Below are 14,293 nucleotides of genomic sequence, written 5' to 3'. Positions count from 1 at the left end.
AGGCCTGCTATATTAAAACACTATCTTTAAGAGCTCCAACGGTGTTCCGGCAGGCCATGTACATGGTTCAGGAATGGTGGGGATAGACCAGGATAAAAAAGATCCGGATTATGGAAAGCCTAAAGGCGATAGGGAGAGCCGTTAGAGAAGGAAAAGAGGTCAGTACCCCTCTATTGTAACTATGTACAGTAGAAAACATATTTGGTGCTGTAGAGAAGAACTATATTTACAGCTTTTGGGAATGTATCAGTAGGAGGGAGAGAAACTGTCGGAATTCCTACATAGGCTGGAGGTAGCCCTGCTGAGGGTCGTCAGAAATAAGGATGTTGCCCCATAACGGGTTGACTAGACCCGTAGAAGGAGGTGGTCCCGGAGGGAGGAAGGCCCAGAGAACCTCCGACCAAAATAACAGTGGGCCCGATTTGTGTTATAGGTATTGAGAAGAACACGATGCATACGCTGCAGAAAGAGAGAGAATTTACCAAGCAATTCATCCAGTCCTGATCTAACCCGGGAAACGACAACTGGACCCAGTGAAGGAGCATACTGGACCCCACGTACAGAAAGACTCAGTCGGGATTGTTCCAGAAAGAGAACAGCACAAGTTGCATTTGCCAAAAGGGCTCCTGAGCCCGTTGGCCTGAGTGAAAGAAAAAATAGAGGTGAAAAAAATGTGATGTCCTTTTGGATAGTGGATCTCAAGTATCCATTATCTTTAAGCCATTGTACAATAGACACCTGAAGCATCTGCCACTACAGCCATTGGAGGGGCTTGTCGTGTGGAGCCTTAGTGATGCCAGCTACCCATACCTGGGGTGTGTAGTAGTGACACTGGAATTCCTAAAAAAAGATTACGGGAGTATTAGGAGGTCTGACGGTGGGATGCCTTAATATGTCTGGAAGTGCAAAGTGACTGGAACCATAATTGTGACAAATGCCAATATCTTTGGGCAACTAGCAAAATGGTGCCAGACTGTAGGTGGGAGCGACAATGGTTGAACACTGACCATTCATCATTCTTCCAAAGAGTAGAAAAAAGAGAGCCATGGCCTAGGATGGGGGCCTATAGGGGAGATCAGATGTGCCGTGTCCAGTCAGGATACTCCCTAACAGTATACAAAAAATAAACGGAAAGGTGAACCTCCAATTAGACATAGAAGGACCCACCGTTATGATCGATAGTTCCCCTCACAGAGGATATCAAGGAGGACTGTTGGTATAAAGTGGGGTATTGTCAGTATCTACAAAGAAGAGGGCAACAGTGGAAGTAAGGCTGCACTTATAGTGCCTTGCAACGGCGACGCGACGTTGCTCCAAATCAAATACATTGACTCCGTCGCAAAGCGCTTATAGTAAGCGTGACAGCGACGGAGTGGCAAAAACATTTGAAGCCGGGTCTATTTGATTTTCTAGAGACAGTCGCATAATGTGACTGTCTCTAAACCAATCAGAGACCGCGGCCCGCCCCCTTTGGTGACGTCGCTGGCGACAGTCGCTTTAAATCAAATTACAACTTTCGCGGACGGTGACGGGTGAGGTCATCGGTCGCGTCGCCGTCGCCAGCAGTATAAGCGTAGCCTAAGAAGTGAGACCACCCATGATTTGCTAATACAAAGAGCCACTATGGTGCCGAAAAATGGGTCAAGCCCAGCAGAAGGCCTGAAATGTTCTCCACCCATGAGTGGGACATGGAATGCACAAATGGAGTGGAGCACTGGATACACCTTTTAGAGAAAGGACATGGAGATTGGCCCATGCGGACGTAGAAGACGTAAACGCCGCTCATAGGAATTCATGGTGGCAGGTATAATATCAGAGTTCCATAGCTCATATGCTTCACTGATAGTGGTGGCTCGGAAGAAAAGTGGTGCAGTAAGGATGTGTATCAACTATATCACCCTGAACAAGCGGACCACTCGCAACCAATATACTGTACCACGAATAGAGGATGCATTAGACTGTCTCACAGGAAGCAAGTGCTTCTCGGTCCTCAACCTACATAGTGGATACTATCAGATTCCCATATGTAAGCAAGACAAGGAGAAGACAGCCTTCATATGCCCTTTGGGGTTTTATCAGTTTGAGCGTTTGCCCCAAGGAGTGTTAGGAGCCCCAGCCACATTCCAGAGGTTTATGGAACGAGTAGTTGGGCAAATTAACTTGCTGGATCTGTTGGTATACTTGGATGACCTAATAGGCTTTGGAAGAACATTGGAAGAGCATGAGACTCGCCTAATGAAAGTACTGACTGGTTGAGTGAGAGCGGGTTGAAGCTACTCTTGGACAATTGTCAGTTCTATCGCACATCCATTCCATATGTGGGACACATCGTATCTGAAGAAGGGCTGGCCACTGATCCGTCTGTCATATTCTCTAGCCTGCTGTACCCATGCTTGGCCACCGGGACTGCTGCCACTCTCAATGTCTTATTCTAGCCTGCAGTACCTATACTTGTCCACCGGGATTGCTGCTGCTAAACTAAGGAACATTCCAGACTCTGATAACTGACACCTCTGCACCTGTGCTCCACATCCCAGCCTGCCTATATAAACCTCCCATTCCTGTTCCTCCCTGGCCTCTGTTTCAAGTCAGACTCATATGCACATGCCTCTGATCCTGATCTGTTCCTGTACCTGTATTTGAGTCTGTTCGCAGTAAGGCCCTTGCTGGTAATCTGGCTTGTCCCTGTTTGTTCCCGTTTCAGTCCCTGCTCCCAGACCTGTCCCTGCTCGCCTGTCCTGTTCCAGTCTCCTCGTTGCCGACCTCTGCTTGTTACCTGACTTCGCTACCTGCCGCCTGCCTCGGACCCCTGCTTGTTACCTGACTTCGCTATCTGCCGCCTGCCTCTGATCTCTGCTTGTGACCCCTACTACGCTCCTGCTGTTCCGGCCACCGAGATCCTACCCGCCACAGGAGTTTCCCATGACACCGTCCAAACTGGAGGCTATTGCATCTTGGCCCGGCCCAGACAGTTAACAGAACTACAGTCGTTCTTGGGGTTCTGAGGATATTATCAGCGATTTGTGAATAATATTTCAGCCATAGTATAGCCATTGACCCAAACCCAACTGACAAAAGGTTACCCACCACCTCAAGGACGCAGTATGACCCAGTGAGCCACCAGTCAGGACTACCTCAAGGTGACGAGCCTTTCAGAGATAGGTGGACTCCCAAGTGTGAAAAGGCATTCAAAGCCATCAATTCTCACCTTACAAATGTGCCAGTACTGGTGTCTGCTGACCCACAAAAGTCCCACATGTATGTGGATGCCAGCCTGGAGGGACAGTGGGCCATATTTTATCAGGAAGATTCAGAGGAACTTCGACCTGTGGCAATTGTGAGTAGAGGCTAGCCCCATCTGAAAAGAATTACCCACTGAGCAAACTCAAGTTTCTGGCCTTGAAATGGGAAGTAGTTGACCTGTATGGAGCAGCTTTTGAGGTGCACGCAGATAACAACCCTCTAACATATATCCTCTCTTCAGATAAACTGAATGCCACTGATCATAGATGGTTATCTGCCATACAATTTTATCCTGTAATACAGACCAGGAGAACAGAACATTGATGCAGATAAGTTGCCTTGGATTCGCCAGGCTAACCGAGAGCCTGATAGTCAATAGGAGGAAATTACGGCCACCGGAGTAAGAACATTGTGCAAACAGGTTGAGACACCCAGGTGTATAATGTCAGCAAACTGAAACAGGGTGGCTGATAGTTTGGGGATAACCCCCACCGCTATACCCCTTGCCTACCCTTACTCTGTAGAGCTAACCATGATGGGATGCACCTATTAAACTGGCAGGATATACAGGAGGCACAAAAAGCAGATCCTGGCCTAAAAGAAGTATGGTTATCATTGAGCAACAAGAAGTTGGCCAAGTCTATTGTAGGAACTCACCCCGAAAGTCGATTGCTAGTGAAACAGTGGCCTAAACAAGTAATGAAGAGTGGAGTGCTGTTCCGAGTTCCCATGCAATCTCATCCCTTGGTAACCAAGCAGTTGGTACTCCCTCACAAATATTGGCTGTTGGTACTCAGCTCACTCCAGGGTGACCATGGTTATCTGGCCATCTACAAAACGCTGGGACTAATTCTGGACCGATTCTAGTGGTCTCGAATGGCCAGAGACGTTAGACACTATAAATATTGGGGTTGGTGTGTACCACGGAAAACACTACCTAGGAGGGCCACCCCGTTAGTGAATATAACCAGAAGTTGGCCACTGAACATGGTGTGCATGGACTTTCTCTTGCTGGAACCAGATAGTAAAAATACTAGCAATATTATAGTGGTCACCGACCACTTCACCAGGTATGCACAGGCTTTCCCAACCAAAGACCAACGAGCCATTACAGTCGCCAAGGTTCTGTGGGATAAATATTTTTTTCACTATGGATTACCCACAAGAAGGATGAGGACAATAATCTGAGGGGTCTCCCCAATGTGACCGACAAGGTCACGGGACATAACAAGAGATACCACCCCTGAGTTGGAAGCGGAAGCTGAGGAATTCATCCCTTTAAATAACCATAGAGCGGGTGATGAACTTGAGGATGCGCAAGGCATAAGCAGTTGTGAGCACTACCCTATTGTTGTACCAGCAGATCAAGAGTCAGCTGCACCCTGTGGGTCCAATGAGAGACAAGGGGAAATACTACTAGAGTCGCAGGTGTACTCACCACGCCCCAGAATGGAGACCAGACCACCAATGAGACTGACCTATGATTCTCCTGGAGTGCTGACAGAAATCCTCATGGTTAGCGTAGCTAAATTGGCGATCCCCATGACAATGGATCTAGGTGAACCTGGGAGGTGTGGTGTACTAATGCTGTTATGTGTGAGAACTGTATGTGTATGAGGTTCACAATACCTGTGATAATATGTACCTAGAGAGGATGCATTTGTTAGCTTAGCCTTGTTATACAAAGGTAATCCTGATAAGGTTGATGGGGATATCAACATCTTGAACAGGGGAAGGGCATGTAACCTCTTTTTAGACTGACATCTATCTGCTAAGGTGGGGGCCCAAGTCCTACTTCCCTCTAACGTCTTCTCTCCCTTACCCTGCAAGTGGCCGTAGGTCAGACAATGGAAACACACAGGGATGTAAATAACACAAGTATATTTATAGCACAGCCAGCCCGTAATAAGCACATTAGATATATAAATAATCCCCAAAATGGGAGGATCATTCATCAACATGCACAATATACTTCATACAAGACACTGCGCAGGTGTATGCCAATGTCTCTTTCCAGAGTCCAATGTCATTGGCTGAAGCCATGTCCATCAACAAATCACATCCTGAGCACACCATGGAGAGGAGCCAGGCAGGGGGCAGTGTGTGCCTCGGCTATATACACTTGCAAGGGGGATACACACAAAAATAAAACTCTGAAAACCGAAATCCCTAATTATAATGAGACAAATTGCAGCCCAGTTCATTAAAATATCACTACCTAAATACAGTGGGTTGTAAAATTAGTCATTGTAACATTACTGACTGCAAGACAGGATACGGACCCGCAGGGCAGAGGTAGGGAGTAAAACACTGACGTTGACCTGGAATCAGAGGCCTTTGATGCAGGGGTAGTCAGGTACGGTTCCAGGGTCAAGGCAGGCGGCAGGCAAAGGGTAGTCAGGTCTGTTTCCGAGGTCGAGGCAGGCAGCAGTCAAAGGGTAGTCAGGTCCAGTTCCGAGGTCGAGGCGGGTGGCAGGGAAGGGGTAGTCAAGTTCAGTTCCAAGGTCAAGACAGACAGCAGGCAAAACAAAGGCAAGGCAGAGCTCAGACAGGACAAGGTAACAAGTACTTTGCACGAGCAAAGACTAGTAACAACTGCCTGCCTTTTAAAGGCCAGAGGCAGCTGCTGGCAATGGGATCCAAAGAGAGGCTGATTTCCTGTCAGTGGATTAAGGGCAGGATTTGCCAGGAAACAAGATTGTCGTGGTGGCTTCGGACCAGATGATGTCTCTTCCTGTCAGCATCCAATGTTCAGACATATCCCTTATAGTCATCTGCACATACTGGTCCACTTTTTATTCCTTAGGACCGACACTACTCTCCTTTAAAAATTTCTTGGATTTTGTTTATAATGTGTAGACACGGGACAATTAACATGTCCAAATTGTGGGACAGACTGAATTGTAATTTTTCCTTACATTTCTACTTAATCTTGAATGGCTTTCTTTAGCATAAGAAGCACTGAACTGCAAGTCCTTTTCTTCAGCCAAACGTGTTATAGAGAAAGCTGCATTTTCTTCACAAATGCTTCACTTTTGTACCTGAAATCATGTATTTGATGAATTTTGCATAAACACTAGCAATATGTGCATTGTTGGGAAAAATAACAGGTTTGGATCTCACCCACTCGTACTGTACATAAGGGGCTACGATGATATCTACCCTATCGTGTGAACTAATGACGTAAAGAGAACAAGCAATTCTAATGACAGAACTTGAAGTCATTGTGGAGTTCCCTGTCATAACATAAGAACTGCCAATACTAGGTCAGACCAATTGGTCCATCAAGACCAGTGTCCTGCTTCCCACAGAGGCTAATCAGAGGCTAATACTGGAAGCTTCTGGTGAGAGCATCACTCACTCCCTCTCTCCAGATGTGTCCCTGCTACTAGTATCATTTAGGACTTCCTCTCCATGAATATATGCACTGTAGTTCTCTTTTACAGCTTTTAATGACTCCACTGGTAGCGAGTCCCAGGTTAATTTTGTGAGCAGAGTGAAAAAATGCTTCCTTTCTTTTGTTATACTTATCTATGGAAGATGATCATTTCAGTGTGTGTCCCCTGGTCCTTGTGCTATGCGAGTTTGTGAATACTAGTTTCCTATTTCTTCTTTTTTTCAACTTTTAAGATTTTGTACAATTACAGTTCAACCCCCTTATAATGCTGTGCTTGGGGTCCAAAGAATTACATTGCGTTATAAGCGGATGGCGTTAGAAATAATGTACAATTGTATGTATAGTACAATAAAGTATTTAAGGGGGTAAAATGATAAGTGTAAATGAGCGCTAGTGTAAACAATGTTGTACAAAAATGATAGTGCAAACAGAAGAACAAAACCTGTGATACAGTCTATGACGAAGGTAGTCCTTGAGCTGCCTGAGAGGTTGATCTGGGATCTTCCAACCAGATTTGAAGATGCGTGTGGATTAACCTCTTATGGCGCTGAGGGATAGTGGATTGAACAGAGTCTTGTGCAATATTTTCTTCTTAGGTGAAAACCTCAGAGAGGGAGACAAGAGAAATGCAAAAAACACCACAATAGTGTATTACCCTTTGGACAATATAAGACTTAGTTGTAAAAGTATAAAGAGCATTTAATGATTAAAACAATTGCATCTACAATTGATGTAAAAGTATAATGGATTAATAAACAGTAGGTGAACTCCTGTTAAATAAATGAATGAATGATGGCTTCCAAGCGCTTGTGCTAAAAGAAGCCGTGCTGCTCCGCCGATGGTAAAAACTGAAATCCTACTCACCGTCCTTGAGTAGGACATGTGCAGTGGTACGGGGTCTTTTGCCAGGGATAGCCGCTTGCTGGGGGGTGCCGGACGTCCGTTCGTTAAATGCGGGGAGAGTTCTTGATATCCTCGTGGTCTTGATACCAGCAAAATGATTTCCAAGCGTCTCCTCCGCTGACGTCACCGTCTAGTGTGTACAGCTACAGTGTCCCTGGATGACCACAAACCTTCCTACGCGTTTTGAAACTCCTATTCACGGGTTTCTTCGTCAGGGAAACGATACCCACCCTTCACCCATGAATTTGTACATTGGCTTCATCATGCAAATATATATATATATATATATATATATATATATATATATATATATACAGAGAGAGAGAGAGATATATATATATACACACACACATGATGAACCAATATACAAATAAATGTAGAAGGGTTATCAAAAACATGCTGTACTCCAAATAACACTTCTCCATAAAGACACACTACAATAAAATTAATTTCCTTTCATAATCCTAACTGATCTTACAATCAAAAACATCAAATGCCAATCAAAAACCTCAAATGACAATCAACACATTGCATTTACATTGTATATATGATGCATACAATCTAAGCACCATATACATTCTGCAAATGAATGTTAACAATAACATTGCAAGCAAAATACAGATACCTCCAAACAAGTATACTATTTTAACTAATCCAGTAAACATAAATCAATTAGCATTCATTAATGACATCCCTAAACAATTTACATTCCATCACTAACAATTAAACAATTAACTAAATCAAGCGTTGAACAGAACAATGTAGCCTGAGAAAAAATATAAGTACCAACAAGCATACAAATTTGAAAACCAAGGCTAACCCTGACCTCAAGTACACCATACAATAGCAACGATTACATCTATCTAATTTTAAAATACTTTAAACACACATTTAGGCATAGCAAAATTAATTTAAAACACATCAAATAAAGCTTTTAAAACAACATAATTTCTTACCCTGCATGTATATATCTCTCTAGACATACATACATACATACATACAGTGGCAAGAAATGATATACCACAAAAAAATAAATACACATGTTAAAAAAGCATAAAAAAAAATTAACAAGTTCAATTAAATACATTTCTTTAGTTCACTTACCATTACTTGACCCCACCGACTCCCGTTGAACTGCTTACTCACGAACAAAACCACCAGGCACAGGAACCCATAAAATAAAAAACCATAAAAAAATAAACACTAAACTAAAAATCCAAATGAATCCACGGGTCTTCTAATTGTAATCCATCTTCATCTGTATTCTTCTTTCTTCTATCTTCTTCCGGGGTCTTCTTCCCGTCTTCGGCCACGCCTTGGTCTTCTTTCTTCTCCGGAGGTCCTTCCTCCTCGGCGGCTGGCTTCAAAATGAGACGACATAGGCTTTTAAAGGCCTATGACGTCACATTTTCGTCATGGTTCCCACGGTCCTGATTGGGCCGTGAAAACCATGTGTTTTGGCCGATAAAAAAAAAAAAAAGATGACGTCACTTAAAGGCAATTATAGCACAGCCAATCAGAATGGCTTTGCATCAATTGCCTTTAAGATGACGTCATTAAAAGAAACATGGCCGTCTACACATGGTACGGTAGCCAATAAAAGCGTGGGAACTCCATCCCTACTCGGATTGGCTCTAGTATACCATGTGACAGAGGCTTGGGGGAGAACGGATGTGACGTCATTGAAAGCCTGTCACATGGTACTAGAGCCAATCAGAGTAGGGTTGGAGTTCCCACGCTCTGATTGGCTACCGTACCATGTGTGGACGGCCATGTTTCTTTTAATGACGTCATCTTAAAGGCAATTGAAGCAAAGCCATTCTGATTGGCTGTGCTTTCATTGCCTTTAAGTGATGTCATCTTTTTTTTTTTTTATTAGCCAAAACACATGGTTTTCACGACCCAATCAGGACCGTGGGAACCATGACGAAAATGTGACGTCATAGGCCTTTAAAAGTCTCTTCTATCATCTAAAGGGGTCTTATTGAATACCAACACTTTGTAAATATAGGCCCTCATCTTTTTATCCTTCTCTTATAGGGTAAATGCACCAAAAATGTAATTGCTCGTCACCCTTCTTTGCACATTCTCCATCTCTGTTGTGCCTTTTTTAAGCTGAGGGGGAGATTGTACTGCACACAGTATTCTAGATATCATGGGACCAAACGTGACTTCAGAAACCATACTGCAAATCTACAGCATGCATCATTTGCAAAATAAGTAATTTCTCATTAGAATGTATAAGCTTTTCAGAGCTTGGTGCTTAAGATCTACTCATTTTGATAGGGCTTAAATCTTTGCGAGCACGGGAAACATCTTTACATATTGAATAGGAACCTATTAAGCTGATGCTCTTCTCTTATTTTGTATGTTCATTTCCTAGAATTATCTTAAAATTGTAAAAGCACTGCAAACATGATTAGCACTATTTACTATAAGATGATACTCCGTATCTGTTTTGTAACGTACGGAGAACATGCATCCATGATGTTGCATAAATGATGGCTTAGTTGGGTCAACCCTCAGTTATGCCAAACTGAAGATCTACCTACAAGATATTGGCATCTAATATGGCGACACAAGAAGTCCTGTCTGGGGTATGTGCCATGTGGCAAACTAAAGCAATGGAATTCCTGTTTCGGACAGAATCTATATGGTTAATACAGGAATCCAATATATTTCTTCTCCCTTTAAAATGGGACAAGAGGAAAAAAGGACTTTGCATGTAATAAGTGTCATAGGAGAGAAATAGATCATAATCGTTTTTTTAGATACAGCAGAGATTTTGGTTCCTTGTGGTTTTATCATTTTATCTAATCTAATTTAATTCAGGTCTCATTACAGTGCTCTAGCTGTGTGTAACTACTGATTATATAGAGCCTTTCAAAGTAGATGAGGTTGATAAGATGTCCATCAAAAAACCCCAGTGAAACATTATGCAATTATCTCTTATAAGATATAAATTCCTTCCTGACTCCAGTACTGGCAATCAGATTTCTCCCTGGATCCACACTTTCCCATGTCACAAGTCGTCACATTTCATATGTTGAATTCTATTTTCTATTTTTACTTGTTCTTTTCTTCTTGTATGTTTTTTTTTTTAATTTATCTAAAGGACTCTGAATTGTCACATTTTAATAATGGGTGTCTTTATTAGTGAAATATTCTATATACAGTACCATTGTAATAGTGACAAATCCTTGTATTAAATTCTGTTACTTTCTTATATGTTGCTTATTTCATTTTCTATACAAACGCAAAATCCTTAATAAGATACTATCTTTTTTTTTTTTTTTTTTAAAGAACACTTTCTTTTGCTGCTGGGGAAATTTCCTTTCTTCCAATCTCAAGGGATGAACCTGTGTCGTTTGTACTGCCCTTGACATGAGTAGTTCCCTTGAAAGCTCCTTGTATTGACCCTGAATATAATTGTAAAAAGGCGAAACCTGCTGTCTACCAGCACTCCTAAATCCCTCTCCATTAAGGATTGACCTCATTTTGTTCCATTCAGTTTGTACCGTTTGTGTTACAACCACGTTTCAGCTAATTTATTTTTTATCAGAAAGACAGAACAACTAAAATGTAGCTTGTAATTAATTATTCTCTCTCTCCCAATGAAAAGATATCGTATATAGCATTTGTAGAGCAGGCCCGTCAAATTCAGAATAGTTTGGCGGACCAATTCTTAAGTCTGGCTGCAAGACTCACCATAACCTAGGTGTTCACTTTATTCTTGACTTTTTCTTAAAAATATGTAAATGGTGTTTGTACCGTACTTCTCCCCCTCCCCACTCTCTCTCCCCATCCCTCCTCTCTCTCTCCTCCCATCCAGAGAAGCCTCAAGACAAGAGGAAACAAATTCCGGTAAGTGGCCTTGAGAGATGGGGGAGGAGGGGAGAGGGCAGGGCTGTCTCTCCACCCTCTCCCCTCCTCTATTAGGCCGCGCCTATAGTGCTGTCGATGGCGACGGCGACCCGACGGGTGACGTCGCCGTTGCCACCGGCAAAAGTCATATTTCGCCGGGCGGCAGCGTCACGGGTTTCCGGCCATTTGATTGGTTCAAGCGCCGTCATATGAGGCGACAGCCCTTGAAAAATTAAATTTTGCCGGCTTCCAGTTTTCGAGACGGCGACGTCGCCCCGTTGCATTGTCGCCATCGCGCTTACTATAAGCGCACGTGGCGTCAATGCATTTGTTTTCAGCGCCATCGCGTTGTCGTCACTATAAGCGCAGCCTTACTCTTCCCCCCTCCCTCTTGCTCACTCTCCAACTGTCTTCCACTCTTCCACACCACTGTATCCCCCTCATCTCTTCCTTTCCCTCCCTATGTGTGGCAGATATTGATAACATCAGTCATTCAGAAGTAACTCCTTATACATGTCACTGGCATTAGTACACTTTGGTCTCCCCTGTATAGAAAATTTGTTGCTACTGTGACATTGAGAAAGTGACAAAATGTAATCACTTTCAGCACGCCTCCAAAAATCCACTTGTTCTGAACGAGTGGAAAATTAGGGGGTGAGGGGGGAGAAACGCACTCCGTGTACAGACGGCATGGACAGAAAAGATGTGCCATGTGCCCAAATTAAATTTGCCTATGGGCTGCTTTAAAAAAAAAAAAAAAAGTTTGAAAATTCGCAAGACATTCTCCAGAACTTTTTAGCCATATCAATTTTGAACTTTGATAACCAAAATTGTGAAATATGGGTTTTGATCCTCTCTCTCCTTTCCAGCAAAACCCATATTTCAGGTTCTCTCTCCTCTTCACCAAAGCTCACATTAGGTTATGGAGACTTTCACAAGGCAGACTGCCTACAAAGGTTAGATTTTTTTCGCATAGCGAAAACCTTGCAAATTTCATCTGGTTTGCGAATTTAGGTGATAAGCTCTCACATCTCTGATGGGTAATATAGCTATTAATCACTGCTATGCGTTTTGAAATCACACCCCACAATTACTTTACAAATCCGCCGCCCACACTTACCTTTGTGCCGCCCCTGACCGTCGCCTCCCGCTTGCCGCCCTCCTCCTTCTTCAGCGTTGCAACTTCACATGGCGTCGGGTTGCCATGGCAACATCACACAGTGTCACATTACCATGGTAGTGTGACGTTGCGGCGTCATTTCGACGTTGCCGTGCCAATGTAGCGGGACAAATGCTAGATGGGATGTTACCTGGCGAAATATGAAAATCGTGCGTGCTAAAATTATTCTAATGTTTTTATTTGAATATTTATTATTTTCTCTCTGAAGCTCAATTGAGGCCCCTATTTTTTGATATAACTACCGTAGTAAATCAGGTGTAAATCTAACCCTTAGTTTTTTTTTATATACTCAGGATTGTTTCATAATATAGCATGGTGAGTTTCATGGATGGTTTGGGTCCCTAAACATTAGGCATAACTTAAATGGGGGGAATAATATCAATTTAAACTCATTAACCATTTTGTAATTGTAGGTATTTTAGAAGAAGCAAAATCAACACAGACCTGTGTTACTGTGTCATCCTCCGGCCAAGAGGGGTTGAAGAAAATTAATTCAGGGACTCAGTGTGGGAAACCAACCCTCTATTCCACTGGAACCAAGACCAAGAAACAAAAAAGTATCTGCAGATCTTCAGAGGTAGGTCTTGTTCCTCTGATTTTTAATGCAGAAGTTGTGAGCTGGTTGTTGTTAACCCAACCTTCGAGGTGGAATGCCAGTGTAAATTGGCATGAAAGAAAAAAATATTGAGAGGGATTAGCTGTAGTAATCCAAAGAGGAACAGTGCTCTAATGTAAATCATAATAACATCACAATCAGTACTAATCTGTCGTTTCTTGCATTTGTTTTTCCATTTTATAGCACTATTCTGAACAATGGGCAAATGACAAAGTGCAAATGCAGGAGCATAGTTAAAAGGCAGACAGGTGACGGGGTGACCCGAACACACTTGTGATAAAAAAAAAAAAGGCTAAGGAAACTCGCCTGAAAACACGTATTGACCTGAATGGTAGATTCCTTGCAGTGATACAAAATCGGCACTACTGCACCTTAGTAAATGATGTCCTGTGTATCAAGGCAAAAATGGTGCAATTCTGGGGCATACAAAGTACACCAGATCCCTGAAAGAAAACATTGTATTGATGGATTAGTCCCCTATATAGTGTAACAATCTCATCTCGCCTCATTCAGGTTTTGTTCTCAGCAAGATTACAATCTAGCAGATGAAAGGGGTTCAGCTATCTTAAACAATGCCTACTATAAATTGTGATGCTCAGCATTTTGTGAATGACATCACTAGAATGCAATACATTAAAATAGCATTACAAAAATCACTAACGTTCATATGTTTATTGTAAGAAAAAATGCTGCATCAAGATGATGCTACACAGAACAGTTTCAGTTCGATTAGGAATATCAAAATAATACATCTTCATCCATCCGAATCAAGCAAACAAAAATGCTAGACCACTTTAATACAGCTCATAACCAGCAATACATGTATATAATATAGACACCACTGTTTGATGTTGTAACATGCTCAGTATTATATACACATATATATATATATATACAGTCATGTGAAAAAGAAAGTACACCCTCTTTGAATTCCATGGTTTTACATATAGGACATAATAACAATCATCTGTTCCTTAGCAGGTCTTAAAATTAGGTAAATACAACCTCAGATGAACAACAACACATGACATATTACACCGTGTCATGATTTATTTAACAAAAATAAAGCCAAAATGGAAAAGCCATGTGT

The 14,293-nt window shown here is 42.5% G+C and overlaps 1 protein-coding gene across 1 annotated transcript in view; it reads left to right on the top strand.

Moving 5' to 3' along the window:
* Positions 1-14,293, top strand: part of BAALC (BAALC binder of MAP3K1 and KLF4) — a 49,600-nt gene that overhangs the window by 31,485 nt on the left and 3,822 nt on the right. The window contains exon 2 of the mRNA XM_075582561.1: positions 13,001-13,164. Coding sequence (XP_075438676.1) covers positions 13,001-13,164 — 164 coding nt within the window. The remainder of the gene's footprint in view (positions 1-13,000; positions 13,165-14,293) is intronic.

This window comes from Ascaphus truei, chromosome 2 (genome assembly GCF_040206685.1).
Source record: "Ascaphus truei isolate aAscTru1 chromosome 2, aAscTru1.hap1, whole genome shotgun sequence".
Classification (NCBI taxonomy): Eukaryota; Metazoa; Chordata; class Amphibia; order Anura; family Ascaphidae; genus Ascaphus; species Ascaphus truei.
The sequence above is the reverse complement of the archived record's forward strand: the minus strand, read 5'-3'. Positions and strand labels throughout refer to the sequence as shown.